This window comes from Branchiostoma floridae, chromosome 17 (assembly GCF_000003815.2).
Source record: "Branchiostoma floridae strain S238N-H82 chromosome 17, Bfl_VNyyK, whole genome shotgun sequence".
Classification (NCBI taxonomy): Eukaryota; Metazoa; Chordata; class Leptocardii; order Amphioxiformes; family Branchiostomatidae; genus Branchiostoma; species Branchiostoma floridae.
Genome location: NC_049995.1, coordinates 6,417,325 through 6,432,865, shown reverse-complemented (window position 1 = coordinate 6,432,865; position 15,541 = coordinate 6,417,325). Strand labels below are relative to the sequence as shown.

At 38.9% G+C, this 15,541-nt stretch overlaps 2 protein-coding genes and 1 non-coding gene across 3 annotated transcripts; 1 reads left to right on the top strand and 2 right to left on the bottom strand.

Moving 5' to 3' along the window:
• Nucleotides 1-1,338: 1,338 nt before the first annotated feature.
• LOC118405000 lies at nt 1,339-4,638 on the bottom strand. The gene is made up of 4 exons (XM_035804400.1): nt 4,456-4,638; nt 2,839-2,980; nt 1,702-1,844; nt 1,339-1,350 (listed from the first exon to the last, which is right to left on the bottom strand). Exons 1-4 carry the CDS (start codon nt 4,573-4,575, stop codon nt 1,339-1,341), a joined length of 417 nt encoding a protein of 138 aa, XP_035660293.1. The 5' UTR covers nt 4,576-4,638.
• Nucleotides 4,639-5,114: 476 nt separating this feature from the next.
• On the bottom strand, nt 5,115-5,187 carry Trnaa-agc. The gene has a single exon. It is a non-coding gene; the product is annotated as a tRNA-Ala (tRNA).
• Nucleotides 5,188-5,313: 126 nt separating this feature from the next.
• LOC118404210 (MORN repeat-containing protein 2-like) lies at nt 5,314-12,182 on the top strand. Its single transcript, XM_035803240.1, has 5 exons — nt 5,314-5,511; nt 9,888-9,935; nt 10,158-10,208; nt 10,672-10,915; nt 11,648-12,182. The coding sequence occupies exons 1-5, from the start codon at nt 5,505-5,507 to the stop codon at nt 11,754-11,756; spliced, it is 459 nt and encodes a 152-aa protein (XP_035659133.1). The 5' UTR covers nt 5,314-5,504; the 3' UTR covers nt 11,757-12,182.
• Nucleotides 12,183-15,541: the final 3,359 nt, after the last annotated feature.

The window sequence follows — 15,541 nt, the reverse complement described above, 5'->3', positions numbered from 1 at the left end:
GCGAGGAGTCCTACTCTGTTTTCGGTGCGCGAGCAAGAAATACGCAACATTTCATATACGTCTTGACAACATATAAGCTAAACGGGGGAGGCCTCCCCAAGTTCGCTTAAACTGCGCGGATTCAAAGATTAAACTTGTTGTATGTTTTACAGAAATACGCAACATTTCATATACGTTTTGGCAGCATATAAGCTAAACGGAGGAGGTCTCCCCTAGTTCACTTAAACTGCGCGGATTCAAAGATTAAACATGTCGTATGTTCAAAAGAAATACGCAACATTTCATATACGTTTTGGCAACATATAAGCTAAACAAGGGAGGTCTCTCCTAGTTCGCTTAAATTGCGCGGATTCAAAGATTAAACATGTCGTATGTTCAAATGAAATACACAACATTTCATATACGTCTTGGCAAATATATTAACGGGGGAGGTCTTCCCTTCTTTCCGTAAATGACGGTTCGAAATAAATTGTATATATGGCATCCTTCGGTCAATATTGACCATGGTATACGCAACATTTCATAAAACGTAAAAGAGCTCATATAAGCTACATGTATCCGTGAGAGGTTCTCCCCTGTTCGAATTAAACCTTGCGCACAGAAAGTTTGAATACGTCAAATGCTTTCGGAATAGCTAAAAAAACACAGAAGATTATTGTATTTGACTTTGTATTGTATTGTATTTGTATTTGTATTTGCTGAGGTATAAACATTAACATTTTGTACCAGAAAGCGCAATAATTTTCAGTTTTGACTAAATCTTGCCACTGGTATAAAACAGATGACGCAATGTTTTATCTAACACCAGACAAAGGTTTATTACATTTGACTTAGCCGGTTAACATGTATTTTGTAACAGATCTAGAGAAACGGTATTTGTCCGATTTGACAAAAAATATTTTTGAGACATTTAAGTTGTCTTTTCGGCATACTAAAATACATGTAAAATTCACGTAAAGAAACACAACAGATTAAGTTAGATTTACAAACGCTGAAATCTTCCGTAAATGCCAAATGTATGTTTCCGATGCCTTTAATAGATCTTAAAATCTGCTAAAATATTTCTCCGCCTTTAAGGGCTTTATACGTATCTCTGAAACTTTGCTTAAAAAGTTGTTTTCGTGCTGTGCAGTGCCTGCAACGTTTCAACGTAGACGTTTGTTCGTTACTGATGGGCCTTAACCTATGACCTTACCCACAATTCCTTGCGATACTGAAACTGCAAGCGCGTATCCCTTTTGCATGAAACTCCTATCATTCGATTCAGTGCTGAAATGCCTTCCATTCACTTGCTACTTTTTGGTAATTTCCGTTTCGTCATTTCGTTAGCGTTTGTTATCATAGCAGTTTCTAGCAAACACAGATATTCTATTTTGGGGGAAAATACACATTTGTAACATAACGTTATATTTTCTTCTTATCTATCGAAGATTTAGCTTTTTTATTTTTGTTTTTGAAGGGCCAGCAACCCCTTCTTGTAAAAAAATATACCGTTTAGACCATTGAAAAGCCTTTCTTGGTAGGATTTTATGTTAAGAGTAGCATTTGACTGTACGTTCTCCCTCCTGGCTGGAAGTTTTAAGTCTTGATACAATGACACATTTTTTCCTCCACTTTCCCATAGAATTTCATTACTGTAACATTGCTTCGAAATATTGTAACACCCCCATACACTACAATGGTTTGAACGAACGAATTCACTTGTACTGCTTCACTCTTATTTACCACAGGGATGGAGTAGTTGCGCTGGTGGTCCTGCGCATGCTCATTCAGGTCCCCGATGACGGCCAACAGGTGGAAATTCTTCATATCCGTGACGTCAGACCAGGCCACGTCCATGTATCCTGGTTGGGGGGGGGGGGGGGGTAAATAATTATCTTCACGGAAGGAAACACATTGGAAAACAATAACTTCAACTTATTGGTATTATTTCTGGTCTTCTCCAAACAAAAAGGCCCAATTACCTGTTACTACCACTGTTACTGCTACTGTTACTGCCATAGTTACTAAAGATGAAGCAGACATCCTGTTGTATTCGATTAAATAATATAGCAAGTGGCAGGACAAAACTGGAGGGGCTGGTCCCCCTGTATAACAGTATATTAATAAACAAATCCTTAGCTTTTTTAATCATATTAAAAATATTCATTGTCAAAGAGTTGATTTTGTTGTTGTTCACGCTTTAAATTCTGGAGCGTTGTTGATAGATCCGTTTAGATATCGAGAATAACAGACCTCCCTTGTCACTGACCATTCCGAGACTAAGATTAAGTAAGAAAAACTCATTTGTAGCTTTTCTATGTCTTTACAAATCAAACTTTTTTTAATCTCTTAATGCTACTTAAGTGCCAAGCAAACTTGTCAGCTTGATGAAAGAAGGGAAGAATTTGGTAAGATAGGGACAAAGAAGTTGCCATGAGTCAGTTAGTCTTTTGTAATCAAGCTATCCGCAGGCCGGTCAGTTCACTCCTAGGCCAATTAACTCCTACTAGAATTTTATTCCTATCTTGGCTAAAGTCCCCTTTTCGGCCAGGCATGAGTATGGAAATGCCCTGTCACATTATCCACGATATACGAGTGTATCGATGGAAGATCGGCCATACTTAAGATTGACAGAGGGTTGTGCGTATTTTTCACCTGCAAGCCGTCCCTGTCACATGTAAGCCATACGTTGTACCTTGTACAATTGTTGTGCAATAAAATTATCATTATAAGCTAGGCTCGAGGATTGCCGCAGAATCGTCGCCCGATCGATTTTAGCCAAATGTGACAGGGGTATAAAGACTAAGGCTACTTATCCAGTAGAAAGTGGGTCAGAGAAGTTGGAAAAGGCCCAACCTGGATAGCCGACTGTGTAGTGGTTGTAGTTCTGTTGCCAGAGAAGGGTGACCGCGGTGCTGCTCAGGTAGGTATGGGTGGGGGGGCTCGCTGGCTCACCGCCGCACGGGGGGCCGTGTCGGAAACACGTGTGGCTGCCGGACTAACAACAAAACAAACAAACAAACAAACTAACTAACTAACGAATGAATTGGCAAACATGCAAACAAGCAAATGGGCGAAAAAAGCATAACAGGAAAATAGGTTGATCAATCATTAGGGCCACTGAAACAAACATACAAACAAACAAATAAACAAACGAACGAATGAAATGATAATCAAACAAATATTTGGATGAAAAAAGCACACAGGAAAATAGTTTGATCAATCATTAAAGACACTGACTCTTCCTATGTGTACCGGACAAACAAACAAACAAACAAGCGAATGAATTGATAATCGAATAAATAGTTGGACGAAAAACGCACAAAGGAAAATAGGTTGCTCCATCATTAAGGTCACTGATTATTCCTGTGACTACGGGACAAATAAACATTCAAACAAACAAACAAACAAACAAACAAACGAAGGAATTGATAGGCTAACAAACAAATAGACGAAAAAGCACATAAGAAAATATGTTGCTCAATTAATATGGCCATTGATGCTTAGACACTAATTCTCGCGGCTACCGGACAAACAAACAAACGAATAAATTGATAAGCTAACAAGCATATGAACGAAAAGGCACACATGAAAATAGGTTGTCACTGATGCTTAGACACTGATTCGTGTGGCTACAGGTCTAATAAACAAAGAAACAAACAAATGTACGAATAAACACACAGAGAAATATGCTGATCAATGCCTCGTATCCATTGTTTGTCCTGACAAGGTCACTCACTTTGTCACATGCGCAGCGGTCATTGACCTTTTCTGCGTTTTTACGTCTCTCACTAATAAGGCCTATTAAAAAGTAGTTTCCTGCCTGTTATCGACCGACTCTAGCAAAACCTACCGACCCTTGCCTTTTTTGGTCGACCGCTAGCGCTGGTAAGGAACATAAAATTTTCGATCTGACTTCTGAGTGATAAAAACGTTGTAGAAACGTTTTCTAACTTGTTCTCATTTCTCAGTGTTGCAATAGAAAGTGTGCTTTTACAATTCAACGTTATATCTATATAGTCAGTGTATGATGTTTAAAATACCAGTACCCTGATGCATTTTAGTTTTACGTTATCAGACACTATCTTTTTTAGATCACTGCGGCAAGTAAAAATAATCTCAACCTATCGAATCTATTTTCAGGGACGAAGAAGAAAGTAAGTAAGTAAGTCGGAGACATAACATTTTTTCTTAGGTCTACAGTCTTAAGTCAAGAACATTTCCCTGCTACTGACCCTCCCCCTGACAAATATTAAAGCGCATGGCACTATAGTGAGAAACCTAGCCTGGTATCCAGCCGTATTATAACTCCCGAGTCTCCTCTGTCCTTCCCGAGATTGGGGAGCTATAATACGACCGGATACCAGGCTATAAACAGAAACGCAGAGAAACGCAGAAAAGGCCAACACACAAATGAACATGTTCAAGCCCACTAGATACACCAGTTTAGACAATACCCGACAGTGTACGTACTTTTGAGATATCGAAGTCCCCCCTCTGTCGAGGCTCTATCACACACAGGTGTCCATTTCCAGTACTCAGAAGTACCGCCAAAAACACCACCAGGGCGAGTGCCGTAACATATAGATCCATCCTGCAGTAGAAAACCGTCTATGAAAAAGAAATCTTGTGGTGTTGCAGTGTAGCACCTGACTTCAGACAAGGTGGGATAGTCACATGGTTCGTCACGCGCCTGTATTGTGATTTATCATATGTTGAAGACTGGACCAAAGGTCGCTTTAATTATTAACCATAAACTTTAAGCAGATGTATGGTTGGAGATTTTTACAAGGTAATAGTATCTGCCTTTCATTGTTGTGGCAATTGGGATTTTTTCCCCAATCATGTTAAAAACATGGCTTCTATTCCTTTTCATCAGATTTGTATAGTGCAGGGTTTTCATCGCGAAAAGAATAGAAAAAAAAATAAAACATTAAATGCAGCACTTGAGTAAAGGATAAGTAACTTGTTATGCATTTATTTGGAAAGAAAAAAAGGCGAAAAAAACAGTCAGGAAAATTTTTTTCTGTTGTTTGTCAAGAAGGAAATTAAGAGGGAAAAGATGAAGAAATGCGGACAAATTTCTAGTAAAAGGACAAAAAAAAAGAAGATTCTGGAAAAAAATATCATTTTGGAGGATCCGGGTATCGATCCCGGTACCTCTCGCATGCTAAGCGAGCGCTCTACCATTTGAGCTAATCCCCCGCCAATGAAGTGGGATCGTCCAAAAGCTGCCTGCTTTCTGCGCAGGACTGTTGTCTTCTCGGTCCCAGAATTGTCAACTTATTTTTCCTTTAAAAACATCACAAAAAAACAATTTCAATACGAATTTTTCATGTTTTCTATCTTTATGCAAACAACTTGTTATGACAATTCTATGATTTTACGGAAGATAGAGCTAACTCGTCTGTGGACCATCGAAAGACCTAGGGAAAGAGAGTTTATTTACACAACGTCTCCATGGTAACAAAGATGGCTGCCGCACTGTGAGATCTGAGAGATACAGTACTTGCAGCAAGAAAATGCCAGGTTTGTCAACTTTTCCTCAACTCGTGTTGTTGTTTTCTTGCACCTATTAATAAATAAGATGTTTATGTTGACTCTGAGGTCCCTACATCTGGCCTGGATGCGTTTTATGCATGATAAAACCTTTATTTCGGCATTGTTTAGACTACCCCCCCCACCTGAAATTTGACACACAAATTCCCAACATATGCAGACGATATTGTCGATAGATACATTGTTTAATTCAAATAGTTGGCAGTATGTTGTCAGGAAGGCCTAGTAACGTTGAACCGTTTGCTCACACTACTCAAAGATGTTTGCCTACTCCACTCTTAAAGTTTGTATTTTAGTTTAGTTTAAAGGGATGTATTTTAAATGTAAAGACATTGTTTTTGATCATTTTTCTACATTATGAGTTGAAACCAGCTTATTACACTGTACAGAAATATTCCCAATGTATAAGTACAACTTAATTGTGATGTGAGGACGTCCCAAAGTATACACTGCTGCTTGAGTTGTTCCCCATTTTGTCCAACTTTCTGATGAACCAATGAACACATAAGAACCCCATTAGAATGCATTTGGTGGTTTGCTCAAATTGTTACTTAAGTTTGTTGAAAGTCCTGCGAAGCTTTGAATATCTCCGATTGCAACAGTCAATGTGGAAATCTACGGCTGGCTTACTTTCGGGTAGGCTACCTGGAAGTAAATGATTTGGTTGCAGCTGGCTTTTATGTTGTTTACCAATGCTTGAAATGTGAGAAAATGATGCAAATATGTTTAAAATAAGTTTGCAATATCAATCTGGCTAGAGATTCTAAAATTCAGAATATTTTGAAAAAAAATTACAATATATTCCATTTACATGTACATTAAATAATGAAAAAATTACACAATACAGATGTACATCCCTTGCTTTACACCAATAGGGCAGATGTTTGACAATGCTCATCCCGCATACAAGGGGCCGCTGACTTTACGTTATCATCTAAAATGACGAGTTTATGCAATCCCTTCTGCATCAGTATCTCTATTGATATGGCCAGTATAAATTGCCCTTTGACGTAACATACCAGCTTCATAGTCACACGGCGTGGCAGCAGCTGGTTATATTACACTGAACAACAATATTATGTCACGCCTAACTTTTGCACAATGTTGTTTGAAGCTATCTAGTGAGGATGAGCCTACTGCACTTTATGGCAACAGATTCTACTCTAAGATAGTTCTACTTCCAGGAAAGAATGAGTATTTGAACACATCAATCCCTGGTTGAATACTTTACAATGGTACTTGAAGGCATGGCTATTTCTTGTTCTTGTCTGAGATGGTTTAGAATACTCAGTATAGTTGGTATACCTACATGTAGGAGTATATCAGTCATTTTGTACATCATTTTGTACATCTCTGAACTACTACACTACTACACTACTACACTCACTCACTCATTCACTCTCTCTCTCTCTCACTCTCTCGCCCTGGCAATAGTTTATCATTATTGTTGAACAATATCAATCTTTTCTTTGGAGAAGGATAATTATGATGCACCAGAGAGGGTACGAGGAGAAATTTTGAAAAGCAAGTTACACAGGAAAAATATCTCCACTAGGCCACACCAATTTAATTTCTTGGTTCACGGATTCGCTCGCTCCTAATTTTTAGAAAAAAATAAATTACCACTCAGCAAATTTTCACCATTAATGAAACCATTCACCAACTTTCTGGTGTAGCAAATTGGCCTTTATATTATAAGCTCCTTAAAATGTGGGTATTATTATTGCAGTTATATTTTTCATTCATGAAGAATGGGACAAACATAAAAACTGACACTACTTTTGTAATTTTGAATGAACAGGTGCTGTTACTGTACAGTAATACTAGTAGTGTTTTTATACTTTTTTTTCAAGCTGAAAACTTTTTATTCTTTATGTTTTGCATTAGCCCTCACCTTTACCCCAACCATTTTACAATTTTTATTTTTATTTCGCCCTTTTCGCTCCATATTTGTTATGAAAAAATCCGTGAAGCAAGAAATTAAATTGGTGTGGCCCTACTGAAAAAAAATGCCAAATAAAAACAAAATTTATCAAAAAACAGTTTACAAATTTTTCATGTTTTCCTAATCATAATCCTTTCTGACCCTCTTGTATTAAAGCACTAAAGTCTTTGTGAAAAAAAGTCTAAGAGAACATATTATGATTTTGTTCATATTTCACTTTCTTAGTAGTACATGATAAATACAGTCAAACCTGTCTATAGCGGCCACTCAAGGGACCGGACAAATTTGGCCACTATAGACAGGTGGCCTCTGTATAGAGGTGGCAACTTGTAGATAAAATACCCAAGGGACCGACAAAAAGTGGCCACTATGGACAGGTGGCCCCTCTGTAGAGGTGGCCCCTAATACAGGTTTGACTGTAATGTTGTAACTTGTTAGCTTTGTGTGCTATTATTTTGACTGCATAGTGCTCCAAACTTAAACTAATGAAATAAAACTATTTAACGTGCAACTTTTTTTTATCACAACACTTAAAAAACTTTTTTGTTGTTCAAAAGTTTCAAAAGATTTAATTTGAATAAAGCTTGTATCCAATTAACAGGTGTTTCTTATATTTCTGTGTACCTGCTTATAAGAAAGCACAGTCAAGTGGAACTGTTACAAAACAGTGTAATATTATAGGGTATGTATAGAGAACTATGTACAGTAACCGACACATGATATGTTTCTAGTAAACCTATGTATAAACATTACCAAGCCTGGGAAAGTAAAGTCGCTTTTAAGCATGTTTTGGGTTGGTATGAATACCCATTTATAAACGAGTGACACTTCCAGCCCACCCCTAAACCTTGTGGGATAGCCCAAATGCTTCCACACAAAAGGCTGTGACATGTGTTGAAAAGTGGGTCATTGGATTTAGGAAGAGGGGGGATCAGGTTGCAGAAAGAGGACACCTTAATTTGATGATCCTAAAATACGGCGCTGTTTAAGTTAGATGACCTCGGAGCGCACCGCTGTCGGATGGTTGGTCTCCGTGACCATTTTGGTTTTGCCCGTGGAAGAAAGGTTTGTTTGCGCTGTGAGGGTGGTAAAAGAAATAGTCGAAAAGTGGACAGGTTGCAACAAAGGATCGTGCTGTTTCAAGGAGGATTTAAGTGACTTCTTCAAGTCTTCTTGAAGAAATTTGCTGGAGGTGGAGCTTTAAAGTTTCAAGTTGCTGTCTGCAGAAGCTAAGGGATTCTTAACTTTGTGTTTTTGAGTTTCTTTCAACATTTCACAAAAAGCATAGCTGTGAGAATTTTTCCTTCAGTCACAGCGTGCCAGGATTTGGATTCTTGGACTAAAACGTACAATTCTATTAAGTTTTTTTGTTGAACAATTTCATCTATACAATGGAAAGAAGATGAACAGTTTTGCACGACGGCAAGAGGAGCACCTGATATAACTTGCAACCAGGATTTAAGCCCGACCTCTGTACAAGAGTTGCCAAGTACCTCCTCAAACATTGATTGTCGCTGACAAAGAGGGTCAGAGCTAGACTGTATTTGCTGTGGATAGAGGCGTCAACACACTCACGAGGATTACCGAAGATCCGGTTAACCAGTCACACAACAACACAGCCTGATCTTCAATGGGAGAAAATGCATTCAGGCCGTTAATTACATGACAGTTCGCTATTCACGTGCAGAGTTAGGAGAAGTTTTAAACACTTACGGAACAAAGGTGGCTACAGAAGTGAAGTGCTGGGATATTGGGAAATCTGACATAACCATTTATCAAATTCCCACCAGTTTACTTAGCTGTGCGAATCCAGAAACGCCTGTGACAGAAAGCATTAGCACTGTTAAGATTGTGAAGAGAAAACGGAGCCTTGCAAAATCATACTGCGTGTGTGTATTGCTGTATTACCTGAGCAACCGTCAATGGAGTAGACATCAGATTCTGTGAGAGTGAAATTTTGAAGACATAACATTCGGAAAATATACAGGAGTGCCAGAAACAGGCCTTTTGGCCAATTTCACCAACATGGCAGATGAAGAACTGGAGAGACCACCGTCCACAGGAGCTTACGAGTACCGTGGTGACGACAAGCACGTGAAGTCGGGGAGCGAGTTCAGTTCGATGTCGGACAGCACTCCGAGACGGGAAAGCCCCGGGCCTGTGTTTGGAGTGAACCTGGATGAACGATCGCTGCTAGAGCGTGTGGACAGTGCTCTGAACAGGACAGGTGCTCAATGACATGTTTTTAAAGGCACCGAACAATTATAAGATTAAGTACATTTCAGGATGTGGCTATTGTACATAATAGGCTACTCTTAGTAACTTTTTGGTAGAAACAGGACACAGATATTCTTTTGCTTTTTTTTGGCGCTTAATCAACTTCTTTTCTGTTGTTCTACAGCAAAAGACAAGAAAGTGAAACAACCCTCTGTGGAGGAGCCTGACAAAGGTGGGAATTTTTGTAACCATTGTACTGTTACAGTTGTAGTACTTTCGTTAAGTTTATACTTTTTCTTTGATAACACAAACAACTTGTCACTGAAAATGGACATTGGGTATAGTTTTGCAAGGATGCCTTTGTTACCCCATTCCTGTACAATATACAGTAAAGTACTTTATTGTTGTATCAGGTTTCTTTTTTAAGAACTGATGATGGTTTCTGTCCATGCAGGCCCTCCTCTTCAGAAAGGAGTCTACATTTTCCCTAATGGAGACAAATACGGTAATCATCATTTTCCCATAGTTTGTTAACAACTATTGCAAGTCACTTTGCAGTAACTATTTGGAAAAACCTATATCCTAAAATAGCAGGATGAAAGATAGAAAAGATGGTTGTAAAGAGGACCTGATTGAAATTGAACTTTTATTCACCGCCTAGTTCATAATTATGTGTCGTTTGTTTACCTTTTAACCTACATTTGTACATTTGTACATTCTGTATTATCCATTTTTTACAAATCAGGCCATTTAAGGATATCAATTTGCTGTGTGACAGTTTCAAATTGCAATATTTTCAAAAAATCATACTTTTTTTTCAAAATCATTGTCTGTTGACTTGATTTCTAGATACGAGTGTTTTTAAATACAACAGATATGAACAATTTAGGTTACCCCACACTGGAAGGTGAACAGACATTTGTGTACCATTATTAGGAAGGATTTTTAATTTCACTTTCATTTTTCAGATGGTGAATATTCTCAGTCAGATATTGGGGTTCTGGAACGAAACGGGATTGGAACACACACGACGAAGGACGGCGTTGTCTACACGGGGCGGTGGGTGCAGGACAAGATGAGCGGACAGGGGAAGCTCGAGCATCCGTCGGGCGCGGTCTACGACGGCGAGTTCTACAACAACACGTTCCACGGGCGCGGCAAGTACGTCTGGCCAGACGGATCCTTCTACGAGGGAAACTGGGAGGAAAACAAGTAAGTAAACAAAAACGAACCTCTTAACGTAGTGATAAGGCCACACCAATTTAATTTGTCACTTCTTGGATTCGCCCTTTTCTTTCATAAAAAAAAAATTAAGTCCCGAAAAAAATAATACGGTAACAGGTACATGTATTAACGCTATCACAAAACTGTAAATACACATAATTTCAGTCTACAAACAATAACTTTTATTCAGAACATTATATATATAGTAACATATCAATATTCATTGCAAAAATATATAATATAAATATGCCCATTATAAACTCTTCCGGCTGTAGTTTTTTGTGTTATTTAAGCTGTATATCTTCACCTAATAAAGACCTTTTGAAAAAATCTTACTAATTTTTTTTTCTGACCTGCCGGTCCAATTTTTTTTCTGAACAAATACAATAATCAGCAAATAAATTTGGTGTGGCCTAAAGATTAGACATCCACAGATGGTCACCAAGACATTGGTTGGATAGAACACTAAGTCTTGCAATTGGTTGTGTACAAAGAAATTCAATGTTATTCATTGCACCTGTCTGGTTTGGAACTGTCAGTTGCTTTTGGCTTTTCAGTTGCTACATGTATGGCAATTTTGATTGACAGCAGAGTGTACATGTGTTTGATTTATACAAGTCTGACAAACTGACAGATGACATCATAACCAGAATATCTAATGTTCTAGTCCTAGATGAGTCCTAGATGAATATGAAGAATTCAGCCTTCTTTTTCTTTCAGGATGGAGGGTGATGGAGAGTTTATTGACACTGAGGGACAGACGTGGACGGGCACTTTCCGACATCGGGCAGCCCCGGGTCTTCGCTTCAAACTCAACTTGGAGATTTGATGGCTTTTTGACGGCAGGCACCTTCCAAGATTTAACAGCCCTGGGGGCTGCTATGAGACTGCGTGGACAAAATTATATTATTTTCAAGCTTCATATCATGTGGCTTGTATGTAAATATGGCAGAATTGTCGATTTAAGGAGTAGCTTAGAAATACAACAGATTGTAAAGCTTGTACATTCGACAAAATGGCAGCAAAAAGTGCATCATGCACAAAACCTGTTGGCTGTAACACTAACAGTTACTTTTTTAATTAAATTTTTGGGTTGTCCCTAATATTGACTGGTCGATTGAACATCTTTTAAATGGTAGTATTAGCAAGCTTATCAACTCTGGAGATTATAGTGTTTAAAGCTTCTTACATATAGTAGTTGTGCATCCAGGATGTCTTGCACAATTATGTAATAAAAGTTTTTTACACTTTTGAAGAAACATGTTTTTTTCCCTGCAGTGGAGAGGAGTCATAATTACATGTACATGTACAGTATTGTTTTATTTTTTTGCAGTGACCACTCCGCAACTCCACTCCATATGAGTTTCCTTGTATGCCCAAAAGCAGTTACTTAAACAACTGGATATGATTTTGTAAACGATCAGACGTTTCTAATCTTCAAAGTTTTCTTGTAGCCGTAACTGTGCTACAGAACACCTTTATCCGTGCACGGTGGGGTGACCTTCATCCGTTGTTTTTAAAAACAGCACATTTAGGAGTATTAAGTCTGCGGACTGTGGTTTCAAATTTGCAGTTATTATATTTTCAAAATTTTCCGATTTGAAACCACCGTCCTTGACTTCATATCCCTAAATATGTTGTTATTTGAGGGTAACCTATATTTCATATACAATGAATATAGGTTACCCTCGGATAAAGGTGAACCAGCGTTACAGATAAGGCAATTATTATACTTTCCCTCCAGATATCCTACCATTATGTGTACCTGCAAAATAAATTCAAAAGATTCATCCCATAGTTGACAAAATACTTCATTCACATCTAAGCTAGACTAATTACAAAATGTAAAGGGAAGAGATGAAATACCTTTTGATAAGTAAACCAGGTTAATTTATTAAGACCACTAAGGCAACAAAGAAGTCTATAATGCCTCTTTGTAATTTTTTTCCAAAATCCTATTAAAGGTACAACTTCAAATGAAAATGATGCCACAAGACTTTATACACATACATCCATTTAAAGTAGAATTATATTCTTCAAAAATTTCAATATTATCTGATTAAATAAGAACAAATCTATTGACTGGGCACTGGAATACTTTTCTTAGAAAATGATTTAGCTGCCATAATTACAATAATCTTAGACCACACTACATTAAATGTAATACCTCTTATCAATTTTGCAACATTCTATGCTACAGAATCCTGATAATATACAATGTAGTACAACAATAAAAAGTATAATTTATACATGTAATAGTTACCAAATGATACTTAATTTTCGTTACATTTCTAGTTCATCTTTTCAACTTTTTTTCACCAAGCTAAGTATGGACTGTTCCATTGGTAAATTTTGGGGAACAAAAATATTTTAGATTTCCATTTACAATCTTGTTTCAATCAACAGTGTACCATTAAGGACTGTGAAATATAAAATAGCATGTTTGATCTTCTCGTGCCAAATGGGTTACTCCTTTAAAAGTGTCCAGTTCACCCCTTCTAAATCCATTTGAATGGAACAGTCCTAAATTGTATTGCTAGCCCACAAGCACACACAGACTATGACCAATTGCTATGACCAATTGCTAGAAAGAATTATGATTTAAATTACATTAATAATGACTCTGGATTATTTTTAAAGCACCTCTGGAGAAATCTCATCTTGGATTGGACTCTACGCAACCGTGAAGACTTTCTACGAGCTATTCATATTATATTATGATACATTTTACATCCATTTCTTTACGTTTTCACAGACAAAAGGAGTACATACATCAAGGCATTTGGAAATATACACTTATCCAAGGATTGCACTATGTTACAGTAAGAGCACATTCAAATATCAACATTAAAACAGTAAGGCATTTATACAATGTACTTTATATACAGAATCGAACGCATGCCCGTAGCCAGGATTTTGGTTGGGGGGGTTCTTTTTAGTACTTGCTGGACCATCGAGCGCCGCACGCGCGAGACTCACGCCGAAGGCGTGAGCTGCCTAGGGGGATCCGGGGGCATGCTCCCCCGGAGAAAATTGAAATCTTGACCCTCTGAAACGCCATTTCCTGCATTATGAAGGGCAAAATTCGCTGGCTAAGTTTAATGGAATTTCTATTAAAAAAACAGAAGACTTTTGGCATAAGTCTTTGAGGCCGACTCCCCCGACATATTTTCACCATGTCCGACACCAAAGGCGAGAGGCGTCGCAATGAGGTCCGGGCGAATTTTGAAATCTCGACCCTCTGAAAAGCCATTTCCTGCACTTTCTGGAGCAAATTTTGCTGATAGACTCACTAAAATTGAATGAAATGTCTATAAGTGAAAAATGCATGTCAGTCATGCCTTTGAAAAAAAATCTTGGACATGAAAAAGTGGACCTTTGAGCCTGAAAAAGCGGACCTTTGAGCGTGTGGGGGGGTTCTTCCGAACCCCCCGAACCCCCCCTGGCTACGGGCATGGAACTGAAACACATTTTTCGTATTTGCTACAAATGGGCCTTTGTTTCTTTTGACCAGCTTCTACCTGGGCTTGCACAGAAAAGCGCACAACTTGTTCTTTCAGGCCAAACAGTACCAACCACCAACACTTGTCTAGGACATGAAAAAGAAACACTAACATCAAGGCTATACTGATTTGATAATATGGTTGATATGAGCCATGATATGAGCACGGTGACCGTAAAACATGTTTTTTTGTTGAAGACTGACGCACATGTGGACGTCATCCATTATGATCAAGTCAGCTGGCCTAACGAATACTACAAGCTGTGCCCTGTGGCATTTCAAGCCCCCCATGGCTTGGCAGGTTTCGAAAATGGCATGGAAGGTTTAGTTTGCTTTGCAACTTATATTTCCAGACACCTGTACAGTACCACACCGGCACCAGAAGAAAGACGACAACAGATTTTAATAGGAGTCATTGGATGTGTCCATGTCCAAGCTGTGCTCCTTTTTCGCGACTTTGGCCCGAGCATTTTTGAACCAGATCGCCACGCTCTTCAGTTCGAATGGCTGGTTCCGTCTCCACTCGCTAGCGTTCAGTTCTTCCGCCATCTTCTTCATCTCGGAACGGGAGGGTTTCGGGTTAACGTTGAACCAAGTCTGGAGTCTCGGAAGCTCGGACACGGGGTTGATGATCAGACGCCGCCGTGTTGCACGCGACGATTTCCCTACGCCGTTCCCAAGTTGCGTTGCTCCGGCCGAAGCTGTGGTTGTAGTCTGGTTGTTGAGTTGCGTATACTGGCTGCCTGATACCTGGGCTTGCACAGGCACTGAGTCTTTACTGAGGACATCCTCGGGTGAAACCAATTCCTTACTTTTTGGAGTCATGGGGGGGGCTTTTTTAATAAGTGGTGTTGGAGAAATACTTGACGAAGAACTCCTCTCGGAAGGACTTACACTGCGACTGCGAACCTCATCGAAACTGCACACAGATCCTTTCCTGGATCGTTCAGGTTCTTCTCTATGTTTTGACTCCCCCTCTTCCATGGTGACGTCATCCGGTATGGCGCTGACATTTTCCGTTTTCACGATGACTCGTGGCACATCCTCCAGAACTCTTTTTTCGACATCCGCAGCGACTAACGTCCCTGTGTCGTTTGGTCTATTGCCATGGA